The sequence below is a fragment of the Trichinella spiralis genome (assembly GCF_000181795.1).
Source record: "Trichinella spiralis strain ISS 195 chromosome Unknown Scfld1557, whole genome shotgun sequence".
In the NCBI taxonomy this organism is placed as follows: domain Eukaryota; kingdom Metazoa; phylum Nematoda; class Enoplea; order Trichinellida; family Trichinellidae; genus Trichinella; species Trichinella spiralis.
Window position 1 is genome coordinate 1573175 of NW_003528496.1, and position 11811 is coordinate 1584985.

At 35.4% G+C, this 11811-nt stretch overlaps 5 protein-coding genes across 5 annotated transcripts; 2 read left to right on the plus strand and 3 right to left on the minus strand.

Moving 5' to 3' along the window:
- The first annotated feature begins 481 nt into the window (after positions 1-481).
- Positions 482-1146, plus strand: Tsp_04965 (conserved hypothetical protein). Its single transcript, XM_003369507.1, has 2 exons — positions 482-527; positions 650-1146. The coding sequence occupies exons 1-2, from the start codon at positions 482-484 to the stop codon at positions 1144-1146; spliced, it is 543 nt and encodes a 180-aa protein (XP_003369555.1).
- A 600-nt stretch (positions 1147-1746) lies between these two features.
- On the minus strand, positions 1747-2309 carry Tsp_04966 (hypothetical protein). Its single transcript, XM_003369508.1, has 2 exons — positions 2048-2309; positions 1747-2024 (listed from the first exon to the last, which is right to left on the minus strand). The coding sequence occupies exons 1-2, from the start codon at positions 2307-2309 to the stop codon at positions 1747-1749; spliced, it is 540 nt and encodes a 179-aa protein (XP_003369556.1).
- Positions 2310-3267: 958 nt separating this feature from the next.
- On the minus strand, positions 3268-4037 carry Tsp_04967 (hypothetical protein). The gene is made up of 2 exons (XM_003369509.1): positions 3621-4037; positions 3268-3327 (listed from the first exon to the last, which is right to left on the minus strand). The coding sequence occupies exons 1-2, from the start codon at positions 4035-4037 to the stop codon at positions 3268-3270; spliced, it is 477 nt and encodes a 158-aa protein (XP_003369557.1).
- Positions 4038-6019: 1982 nt separating this feature from the next.
- On the minus strand, positions 6020-9028 carry Tsp_04968 (putative PAN domain protein). Its single transcript, XM_003369510.1, has 7 exons — positions 8978-9028; positions 8627-8918; positions 8112-8459; positions 7599-7913; positions 6889-7242; positions 6528-6655; positions 6020-6130 (listed from the first exon to the last, which is right to left on the minus strand). The coding sequence occupies exons 1-7, from the start codon at positions 9026-9028 to the stop codon at positions 6020-6022; spliced, it is 1599 nt and encodes a 532-aa protein (XP_003369558.1).
- Positions 9029-10273: 1245 nt separating this feature from the next.
- On the plus strand, positions 10274-11469 carry Tsp_04969 (hypothetical protein). The gene is made up of 3 exons (XM_003369511.1): positions 10274-10307; positions 10658-10864; positions 10934-11469. Exons 1-3 carry the CDS (start codon positions 10274-10276, stop codon positions 11467-11469), a joined length of 777 nt encoding a protein of 258 aa, XP_003369559.1.
- The last annotated feature ends 342 nt before the right edge of the window (positions 11470-11811 follow it).

The window sequence follows — 11811 nt, forward strand, 5'->3', positions numbered from 1 at the left end:
GCATTTGGCATAATCGATGCTTTGTATTAGAGCAATTTCTAACAAATGGATAAGCGCATCTTATACATAATTCTTATATAATTGCCAGCTAAAACGAAATTTCTCTGATGAACTCAGATAAATAAAAGTAAAACATTTTGAAAGCGGAATGAAAGCGATGGACAGCACCAAGCAGAATAGCAGTTAAAGCTGCTTCAAATTCACTCTGCAGTGGACATCGCATTGTTTGATGTCAGCATTTGTGCGCCATTTGTGTGTGATTAATTTTATTCTGTCAGTATCAACAAAAGGCATTAGTGCCACAAGGAATATCACAAGTTGATCTTCGATTGTAGATAAAATATGAAATGAAAACTAAATATCGTTGCAAAATGGTTATTAAAAATAGAATTCAAAACCGTCCAATTCATTTTTGTTTGGTCCTGCGTTTTGCATTCGAGAGTTATTTGAATCATTTTCTGTTCTGTTCATCATTTTCACAATGGCTGATATTTCTGAGCTGCGTTTTGTAACAAATCGTGGTGGAAGTACGTCTCTTGTTTCTCAAGGAAGGACATATACAAATTGAGATACACCAATAAACAGAGAAAACATTGGGTTTGCTCAAAAGTATGCGCTAAATGTACAGTGTGTGTCCTTCGTTATTAAGGGTTAGGTTACTTTGGTATAGGGCAGAGAAGGCGCAAGGGTGTCATATGGACAAACCTGGATGTGACATGTGTGATCACGCAAAAGGATCACATCGAAAGCTGCCCAGTGGATGAGCACTTAGCATGCAAAATGGAAAAAAAGGCGGGTTGGAAAAAACGAAGCGCGGAAGAAACAAAAACCATCCTCGCCATTTACGATGAAGAAGTTTCCGCCGTGTCCGCCGTGGCATCTGCATCTAGCCATTTTCCGCTTTTTCGGCGAATGAAGTCCACGATGTACAGCCACCGGTCAAAGCGATACCTGAAACTGCCTGAACATTGTCGGGACCAGCAAATCCCTGACGCATTCAGGACAACAATGGCCGGTGAAGATTTTTTGCTGTGGCAGAGTGCATCGAGGCATATATTAGTATTGGCTACGGGTTCTAATATTGGACTGATAGCAACCAGGCGAACCTGGGCCTTGGATGGTACATTCAAGGTTGTACCACAATGATATCAAAAACTGTTTCCCATCCATACCTTTTTGGCGGGAAAGCTGGTGCCAGCTGTCTATTGTTTATGTACGGATAAAGATCTTACGTCAATCTTAATCCACAAACAATAATTTGTGATTTTGAAATCTCTCTGATACCACTTTGTTAATATTGTTCACTATTATGTTGTTTATTGTTGTTGTTGTTGACTGTTCCTTACTGTTGTTGTTGCTGCTCTTGATTAGTGAAAAATCAAAATCACTATTTAATTTATTTTTGTATCGTATTGTTTTTTCTGTATTATTATTATCGCATTTGATATAACGTCACTCTGGTATAATAAAATATAGAATAATGATAAAAATTATTATTGAAAACGTTGATCACTAAAAAGTATAAACTAAATAATATATTGGAAAAACAAAATTTCAATGAATGATAAAACTTATAAATCTTGATTGAAACAATTCCCAAATTAGGAATATTCTCATTATTAATGTTACGTCACCACTATTAAAGTTACGTAATCCTAAATGGAATATTTGAACCAATGAAATGAAGAATATTACAGCTAATCACAACTGAAGAGTTTGAATCAATGAGCAATTAGATAAGGAAAACTAATAAGACGACGAATTGAGGGTCCAATGAAATAGCGAGTTCAACGACCAGTAAGAAACGGCGGTGAAAATTTGTCCCCGAGTAGACCAAACCGAGTTCAGACTACCCCCTCTACTACGGTGTACTGCATCATCGAATTGGCCCCAAATTGCCTTGAATTCGAGAATGTCCCCGCTGAAGGTTGGCAGCTTGGGGATCTGGACAATGGCGCTCAACGGCACGCATTCACCTTGATGTAGCGTTGCGGTGTTCTGTGAGCTGGCTGCTGGCTGGAGTTCTTTAGCAGATCGTTTGCTTTACTTTGAAGCAGCGTAACCAGGTCCAGCAGCTGATCGTAGCCGGCAAGTGCCTTAGCCCTTTCGCTGCCGGTTAGTTCTTCCTGTCTTGCTCGGCGGGAGTTGATGAACGCTTTTTTCCCCTCATCGACTGCGTTTATTGCGTCGCGGATGGCTACCAAGTCTGATTCGTTGTCACACAGACGCTGCAATCGCTGGATTCGGTGTTCTAATGACTTTCTTTCCGTGTCAAAGGGGATGATCTTCTTCTTCCCGGGTTGCCACATTTTAGAACGTTGGCGATGAATCGAGTACTTGATCGATAGGTCGCTGGTCAGTCGAGAACTCCGGCTCAGAGGACCAAAAATGTTAAGAAATCTTTGGTTTAAACTTGAAGATCTTTCTTGTAGTGGACTGTACAAGATAATTATAGAAAATTAACGACAACGGATCTGACGAAGAATCGGTTTATTCAGATTGAACAGTGAGCAATAACAATGATATAGCGAGAGAAAAACGGTTCAGGCAGTATTCGATACGGCGTGTTCCGTGTTATTATCACTCCCCCCTCCGCACTTGTATTTATATCTTTTTCTTGTCCTCACTCCGCGTCTGGCGACCCAGATTATCGAAGAGTAATTAGAAAATCGGCTTGGTTGCACAACCCTTAGACTTTGCAGCTTAGCCGGGGTCTGAACAGGCGTGCTGTCAGCCACATTTCACTTTGACGTTTTTTCAGCAACTGGCCACCGGAGTTGTGGCGGTTATATGACAGGACGCTGTCCTTTTTATCGCTTAATTGCTATTCCATTGTTTTCTATTAAGAAAAACAAGGGGTGCAGCTGGCGCTGCGCAGTTGTTGTTTTCGTACCAGGAGCAATGCTTTGGTGCCACGGGGATTTTTAGATAGTAATGAGCAGGTATTGAGAAAAGATTTCTCAACAACATTTTTGAAGAAAAAAAATGAATTGAAAAACGGGGCAAATTCTCATTCCTTTCACATCTTACTTTGATAAAAGGACAACGGAAACACAGTAAGCACAATGTGGGCAGTACTCCGACCCGTTGGGTTCCGTTGCAATTGTGAAGTTAATGGAACATAATTGTACCTGCACATCCCGCCAAAATTTTTGTGGAACATCGACAGTAGGGGACGCCAAGTTGGAAGCCGGTGATTGTTTTTGTGCGGCAGCTATTCCGTTTTTCTTATTTTGTCATTGGTATTTTTGCCGTTTTGTGCTTTGTCTAATAAACAATTAACTTCTTGCGATTGTATGAATCCATGTAGCGCCGACGAGCACTACACTATTATTGTTGTTTAGTTTTTATTATTCTACGTGTATATTACATTTTGAATAGTAAGTAGCGTTAAAGGGAAAAAAATTTTATTTCTAATAAATAAAGTCAAATATCAAGACAATAAATAATTTCATGATCAATAATAATAAATCAGCGTTTAAAAATGAAAAATTTTCCCATTTATTTTGAATGAAAATAAGAAATGAAGATCTGTAAAGCTTGTTATAAATTTTTATTAAAAAACCTTTTTTTCACTTTTAATTGTTGAAAAACATCAATTATTTGTGATCTTTGTATACCTGCAAATTCTTTCGCTGTTTGAAAAAATTGGTAAACTCCGCACTACCTTTTGGTACTGAACCGCTGTGCGGGTCGCACAAAAAATTAAAAAGACCATTTTGGTAGATTTGCAATTGTGTTGTGCTGAGATCGTTGATCAATATCCAAGGAACAAAATAATGCGGATGTGGTTGGACATTTTCGGTAATTTCGGCCATTTCAAGCTGAATTAGATCACCTTCTACGCTGTTTGCGCATTTGTATATTGCAATTGACAAAGTTTGGTCTAGTTTTTCTTTTTGCTGCAAAGTAAGAATGCCGCATCGGGATCCATTTTCAATTTGGCCGCTTCTTCCAAACAAACGATCAACGGAAACCATTTTCCCACGTACATCAGCTTGCTTATAGCACAGCCGTGAAGTTTGTTCAGAGCACATTCAACGGGACCATGTTGACATTGTATAGTCCATGAATTGTTAAGTTGGGTTCACCTAGCGTTGCCGTAAGGGATCAAATTGAAGTCGACAGAATCTTGCCCATATTTCCAAACATATCGCTGCAACGTGATCAAAATACACTCTGGTCAACCTGGAAAAAGTGATTCATAAAGTAGTGTTAATTTGATTATTTTGTCAAACTGAGATGTGTTTTAATATAAGCATGAAACCAAAACAGAACATTCTGCAGCCACATTTTAATTGCTACACCTAGGTGCTGTCGGAATATTACATCTTTCATTTATGAAAAAAGTGGTAAACCACAACAACAAACAACAACGGATAAAAGCCAAAATAATTCAACATTTTATTATTGTTGAATAGAACAAGCAGCTTTTTTTCTGAAGAAAAGGGCAGCATGTCCCAACAGAAATGAAGCATTCAATAAAACAAACCAATCGACAATACATATAATAATAATACACAACAACATTACTGCCACTTGTTCATTTTCTTATCACATTTTACGCTTCTTATCAATTTTTAATTTATCTTTTGCATATTGTTTCTCCAAAATCAATTTTCAACCTGATGCTTAGCTGTGCCTTAACTAAAACTTAAATTGTTCTTATGATTAGTCAACTTTGACAGCTTTCGTTCTAACAACTGTTACCTTTTGCCATATCTACATATCACATATATGTATATATTTTTTATTTATTTATATTTTGTTTCTGCTTTTCGCTGTTTTGGTGCTTATTTATTTATTAAGCACTGCTCAAACATGACCACGTTAATGTTGACGTTAATAAATCCGTGAGTTATTTTCCTATTCATTAATTTTTCGTATTTTTATGCCTATTTGCTGACGAATATATTCAAATAAAACGCTCACTGTTCAAATGTTTGTTGTATAACTTTGCATAAAGGTTAAAACAAAACCACGAATCATATAAATCGTAAATTACAACTTTTATTCAAATTGAATTTTATTTTCTCTTCAGATTAAATTGAAAATGACTACGATAATCAGTAAAGTATTGAATCACTTTTGTTTACTAATGAGTGTTTAAACAAATTTTTTGTTCTTCATTTATACAGCCCAGTTTTAAATAACTACTAATTTTGAAAAATATTTTACTTCATTCAAATAAGCGCAATGTTTACTTTTAATGAAACTATCAAATATGAATTATATATTGTAATAAACATTATCGGTCGAATATAAAGTCAAATGTACTGAAAACATTGATAAAATTTGAAAAAGGAAAGAAGCTGACTTTTATGAGATATATGCTGTTGTTGTTTTTATTGTGTAAACAATCAAATTTTCCTTTTTTTAATTCAAAGCTTGCCAAATATGCACTTTCATCTCAAACTGATTGGACTGATCAAATTATTTCGTTACTTTTGCATTATCATGCACTTCATTGCTTCATTATTTGTATTTATATTTGTTGCTATTGTTAATATTTTACCAATAAATTATTGTTCATATAAAATGCTTGACATTTATCGAGAAAAAAAATAAAAAATTGACTACTAAAAATAAAAAATTTGCTACTGAAACTTTTTCATTAAAAAGCATTAAACATTTTCATAAATTACAGCTGCCGCAGTTCATTTTTGTAAATTTTTTTCTGTTTTCATTAATAAAAAGTAAGAATTAGAAGAACATTTAAATTTTATATTATTAAATTAAATGACACTCACGACTGTTCTTCCGTTACAAACTAACTATTTGCCGCAAAAAACAAATTGTTTCATAGTGAATAGTATCGTTTCATACCAGCAGTTGATTCAGGAAATTGTTAAGTCGAATAGTCGATCACGACAATTGGGAGCTGATGCTTTAATAGCTGAATGTACCTTCGCATTTTTCACAATACAAGCCGTGGCTTAATTACCAAGCGTGAGTGGGCTGTGCAGCAGATGCCTTCACACTTTGTCAATAGAGCACTTCATTGGTGCAGTGCATCAAGTTACCTAAGGTCCGAGTCATTAAATTCGAGTCCGTGCTCTCTACAAGTTAAGGTCTTCACTGCAAATTGCAAAATATGCACTGTAAGATGTACTCTTGCGCCTTTATTGCACTAAAATTGCATAAAATCAAGATTAATTGTTTCATTCCTCACGCAAATGTAAGTGTGAATGATATGCGTATATCTGCAGCAATATACATATTTTAAAGTTTGTCTTTATTGTAATAATAATCAGATTTAATTAAATTTTGATATGCAATGTAATTATTGCGTGTAGTGGTAAGACGTAATTTTTTGGTTATGCAGGTACTGTTTATCTAATGTTTGGTTCACAAAAAAGCAGCTCTGCAAAAACAGAAGCCCTTTCTCTGATGAAATGATATTGCAAGTGACGCATTCTTTTGAATAGAATGCAGCTTTCATCAATGAAGTAAATAGCGCTGCATTTGTTTGTCTTCATAAGTGCTGCACAGTTTGTTAGACATTCTAGTAGATTAGTTGTATTTACTACTTCTATTATAACTGACCAACCAGATAAAAATAAAGGTTTATAGAATTCCAGTTGACAAACTTCATCCAGAATCGGTAAGAGATGCAATTCAGGTAGATCGTTGTCAACACGTTCATTCTCTCTGTCTGAAACAAAAGAATTAAAAATAACAAACAAGTTATAATAGTTGCTGACGTCAGCAAAAATTAATCTATATGATGATGCTTTTATGAAAGCAAAAGAATTTTGTTCCGAAAATAAGCACAGCTAATTTCAATGCTTGAGTTAGTTTGATTTTATTACATATAGTATTTATTTAATGCATGCACTAAATAAATTTTTAATATAATTTGCAATGTTACGATTACAACTTTCTTACCTTTTGAGCAATTGCTAAGAGTTAAAAAATGATATCCTTCGTTTAAATAAACTTCATCGTCATAATTTCCCAGAACTGCAGTGAGGCATGCTTTACTTTCTTTAGAATAAGCAATACCTTCGCATAATCCGAAGTTTCTTTTAAAGCGGCATATGCTTATACACTCGTTTAAAAATGAAATATTCGCATATTGTTGAACAGGGTTTATCCATGGAATTACGTTTGAAAGTGAATGCTGTACTGTGCATATTTCTTTATATTGAAACAAAGAAATTTTTTCTTCAGTGGTGAAATGATTTGAATGCTTTAGTGGAAGCATTCTTTGGTCTTTTGGAATGTTGATCAGAATTCCATCTAGAACAAAAAAATTTTAACAACTTAATGCCGCTTCTGGCTTTATCAAGCATACTTCTTTTCAACGTCAATTTTATTACTAGCGTGTGACATTACTTGTTTCTACATTATGACAAATTTATGAAATCACAGCTTATCTTGAAATAACTCACAAGAATTTACAAATTTACAACTATACTCATAAAATGTTACAAGTGTAATGTTTCACGATAAATGTTGTGCAAATTTAATTATAATAAGTGAATTACTCGTAGTGAAATTTCAAACACTTTCCACTATCATACTGATGTTCGATCATGTTATGCGAATTTCACATTAACATGCTATTCATATTTAAAATTTATTAGCTTTCTTACCGTCAGTAAACTGTATTATACGGCGGTTAAGAGGGCTGTTTGGCAAAGCGTACCTTTTTCTTATACTAAAAGTGAGACATGTCTTTTCACCATGTGAAAAATAGTATCCATCACAGTAATATGCCAATAATTTATCTAAGCATATTATTATACAATGGGCTTCGTCTACAGTCTCCCATAATCCAATGCGAATGCCGGCTTTCGTTGCATAAAAATGTACCGGATATAATGATACTGTCAGATTAAATATGCTGTAAACAATTGGGGCTATTTTTCCAAACCTTGGGATAGAATACGCATGTGGAAAATCAAAATCTTAAAAAGTAAATATGCTGAGTATTGTTAAATAATAAAAATGAAAATATAATTCAGCTAAATCATTGTATAAATAACAAATGCTCATAAATATTATGTAAATGACAACTAATTACTACGGATTAAATACTGATGATTTTGCTGAAATTTTTATCAATGCTCTGACAATTTGGAAATAATAATCGTATTTTCATTTACCGTTATAACATCTTAAAATAATAAAAAATTGTGCAGAGGTCTGTAGAGTCGGTATAATTCCCCCAAGTAATGGTAAGTTTCTAGTTCGAGATAGAAGAAGGCATGTTCCTTCTTGGGCAGAAAACAAAACGCTGTTGCATGAAGTGTGAGCAGGTGCTTCACAAAAAGCAATACAGCGTTTCAAAGAAGATGTTGCAATACGTTGAATGCGCTGAGCATAAAAGTTTTCCACAAAAGGCAACCCATAAATGTGGCAATTCTTGTGTGTAGAAGGTGTGTGTATTTTTGCCGAATTATTCCTCTGATATACACTTTGAACTATGATTCCCACAGGAATATTTGAAATGTCTAAATAAAATACCAGAATATTTCAAACAATTTATTTTTTTGATTTAAAAAATTCATTTATAAATTTTCTATTTTTTGTTACTTTAAGAAATTATGCGAAAAGTGGAAAATGTTTTGTCTGGTGTATGGTAGAAAATTTAATTTTTCATAAGTGATAAGTATCATACCTTTGTGACAGCTGTGCAGTAGAAGATGCATCGACTGTCCTATCTGATCAATTGGCTGCAAAATATTGCCAGCCGCATTTTCGTAATACAAATTACACACTTTTGCAAAAGGACTGTATTTAATTAATTTACAAGAAGGTAAAAGCCGGACACAAGCAGCTACACAACTTTCCATACTGCAATAGGTCTGTTTAATGTGAAGAACGTCCTCGTGGCGAATTGCTTTAGCAGTTAACACACAGGTAGCGTCCAATTTCGGAATGTACAATGACATCCACGAACAATTGACCAGCTGAAGAGGAAACAGCACATTAAATGCTTCATTGAAAGATTCAACTCACTTAGACTTACGTAGCAATTTATGAAGCATATTATTGCAAGAGTCGACCATTGCCTTAACATTGTATCTAAATGTAATTTATCTTTTCATGCGTGTTATACAATTGATTCCGGTTTGCAAGATTTCGACAAATTTCACGCATCTGTTCGCGTTAATCAGTTGTTCCGCAAATAAATCTTGCATGCCAGAGGATGAATATTACCTTCAAAAACGCGCAGGACATCATTTTGAAAGCTTATTACTAATTACTGTGGTTTTCTGCAAAGTTGAAGAACTTCTGTGCGTCAAGTTTATGTTATCCAGGGACAGGGATACATTTGGACAGCTTTGGACAAGAAAACACTTCATGTTGAAAAGCAATTCACCTTAATCGACGAGCTTGATGTTCACGTTCGTCGTTAGATGACACCTCCGCCGTGTGTTGCTATTTTGCATATGGAATTATTTCTGCCCTGAACAATGTTCATCATAATAACTGAAATTTTGCAGCAAGCAGAGTGGTTTGTAACTTTTGAATTTCAATTATTTTGATTTAAATTATTCATGTTTTATATTGGAACTTTATTTTATTTACAATATTGACATTCAGTTAATTGTATTGAAATACACGTGCACGATTTAATTTATAACAAACTATGTTATAAATAGCTTGAAAATAGAGAAAACTCTTGAAAAAGAAAATAATAAGTATTTCAACAAATAAAATATAATAAAATAAATGTCTTCTCGAATGTGATGAGGTTTACGCCATTGTACAATGATTGAAACGTCATCACTTTTAAATATAAATGGTAACATATTTATAGCATAGTATATTTTTGAATACTTAAACATTTTTATCACTTTGCAATTCTATAAATATAGGCAATTTCATGCGTGTTTGTGTGTGAATGTGACATAATATTGGTACAAATGCTAGTTATATTTTCAAATTCGCTTAAAGTGCTGATTTGAATAAGCTGGAATGAAATCAGTTTACTTTCACCTAATGAGACCTTTAATTCATCAACGACTTCACTTTTTGTTCTGTTTCTGGAAAGCACAGCAAATTAAATGCATTTATCAATAATGATACAGATTAATTAGCAAATTCCAAAATGTAAAATATTGTTGACAATATGTAGGTAGTAATATTTTATTAAAAAGCTGACATCATTAAATTTACATTGAAATTTCTGGCACTTGTTATACATTTATTTGATCGTACGCACATGCATGTGTGTGTGTTTGTGCGCCATAATATAAGTGCAAAATGTTATTTATATTTTTAAATCTGCTTATAAGGTGTTGAATGTGATTAAGCTGGAATGAATACAGTTCACACTCACTTAATGAAACCTGGTTGAAAGTAATTGAATTGTCCCCTCTGGACTTTTGAAGTTCATAATAAACTTCATTGATTATTGATTGAGAAGTTGTGTTTGCAAAATTTTATTGCCTGTTTGAAGTTTTGTCATTCATTGAAATTTTGCTTATTTAAATATATTATTTGTGGTGAAGTTTATACTTCTTCATGATCAGCATTTCTGAAAATAATTTTTATCATTGTTCTCTATTTTATTGTACCAAAGTGACGTTATATCAAATGCGATAGTAATAATTCAGAAAAAAACAATACAAAAAATAAATTAAATGGTAATTTTTATTTTTCACTAGCCAACAGCACTAACAACAACAATAAAAAACAACAGTGAACGAACGGTGTTCCGAACGGAACAACACCGACCTGGTCGGTGCGACCTGGCCAAGGGCTGGTGCCCAGAAGTCGCGGGTAGGCCAAGAACAATACCCGCTCATCGCCGGCCAGATCGCTATCTGGGCGTCTGGCGGCTCTGATTCGGGGTCAGAGAGGCCCCTTGCTGCGCCCCGATCTATCGTCGTTCGCGAGACAATAGCGAGTGCACCATAAAGGCGGCAGCGGTCAGATCAAAGGGCATGGAAGTGGTCATCATGACGTGATCATTAAGGGATTAGCGCAAGATCAAAGGATCTGAACCATGACCACATAATTGAAGACCGACAAGGCTTTAGATCGGCGCCGGAGATAGCGAGCGCTCCCGCGTTGAGCGAGCTGCCTATTGGGGGTTCGCGTTGGGTGGACTGCGGGGCCGCCGACCCTGGCCCTATATATAGGGCTAGAAAGCGCGCCGAAGATATATGCGTCAGTTGTACGATTGTTGTACAAGAGGACGAGTGGTTGAGAGAAGTTGGTTTAGAATACATGGTTTGCAGTACTGGTTGGCAGTATTGCCGGTATTCCGAAGAGACGAGTTGGGAAGTGTGGACGAACCGAGTCGAAGTGCAACGGAAGGTCGATCGAGCGAGTCGTACGTTCGTACGTACCGTAGTGGAGGCATTCGAATTACCGTTAGGGACAACGGTAGTAGCTCGGGTATTCGTACACTTCGAGCGTGCAGTCGTAGCGTACAGTGTTAGCGGAGTCAGGGAACCGGAAGACGTCGGCGAAGGAGATCGCCATCGACAAGAGTTTTGGAGACCCTAATCGCAGCCCACGCCGTGGAAGATACACCTGATCCACCCTAATTATACAGTCCACTTACGTTTGGCCGGACGAACGGACGTCTGGTCAATTTGTACCTGAAAGTCAGATTACTGTTGCAGTTCTGACTCTAACAAACGGCATTAACAAAGTAGAAACAACGAAAAAGGAAAAAACTAAATAATACAACACAATGAAGTAAAAAACAAATATAAATAAGCGGTGGCCAGGTGCATTCTTATCTTCTTCCTTGTTTCTTCTTCGGTCTATTACCGATTTCCCTTCTTATATACAAATCTGCTCTGACTGTTTGTAAATAAATTTGTTGCCTGTTGAAATTTATCT

Bases quoted from the DNA above. Each gene is read 5' to 3' on its own strand.
- Tsp_04967 (XM_003369509.1), bottom strand. From the start codon at position 4,037: ATGTGCTCTGAACAAACTTCACGGCTGTGCTATAAGCAAGCTGATGTA. The intron at 3,328-3,620 runs GTATACAAAGAT...CAACAATAATAG, and splicing joins AACAGCGAAAGAATTTGCAG to TGTAGTGCTCGTCGGCGCTA.
- Tsp_04969 (XM_003369511.1), top strand. From the start codon at position 10,274: ATGAATACAGTTCACACTCACTTAATGAAACCTG. The intron at 10,308-10,657 runs GTTGAAAGTAAT...AAAAAACAACAG, and splicing joins CACTCACTTAATGAAACCTG to TGAACGAACGGTGTTCCGAA. The intron at 10,865-10,933 runs GTGCACCATAAA...GTGATCATTAAG, and splicing joins CGTTCGCGAGACAATAGCGA to GGATTAGCGCAAGATCAAAG.
- Tsp_04966 (XM_003369508.1), bottom strand. From the start codon at position 2,309: ATGTGGCAACCCGGGAAGAAGAAGATCATCCCCTTTGACACGGAAAGA.
- Tsp_04968 (XM_003369510.1), bottom strand. From the start codon at position 9,028: ATGTTAAGGCAATGGTCGACTCTTGCAATAATATGCTTCATAAATTGC. The intron at 8,919-8,977 runs GTAAGTCTAAGT...TTTCCTCTTCAG, and splicing joins TATGCTTCATAAATTGCTAC to CTGGTCAATTGTTCGTGGAT. The intron at 6,131-6,527 runs GTAAATACAACT...ATGCAATTTTAG, and splicing joins GGTCAGTTATAATAGAAGTA to TGCAATAAAGGCGCAAGAGT.
- Tsp_04965 (XM_003369507.1), top strand. From the start codon at position 482: ATGGCTGATATTTCTGAGCTGCGTTTTGTAACAAATCGTGGTGGAA. The intron at 528-649 runs GTACGTCTCTTG...TTCGTTATTAAG, and splicing joins TGTAACAAATCGTGGTGGAA to GGTTAGGTTACTTTGGTATA.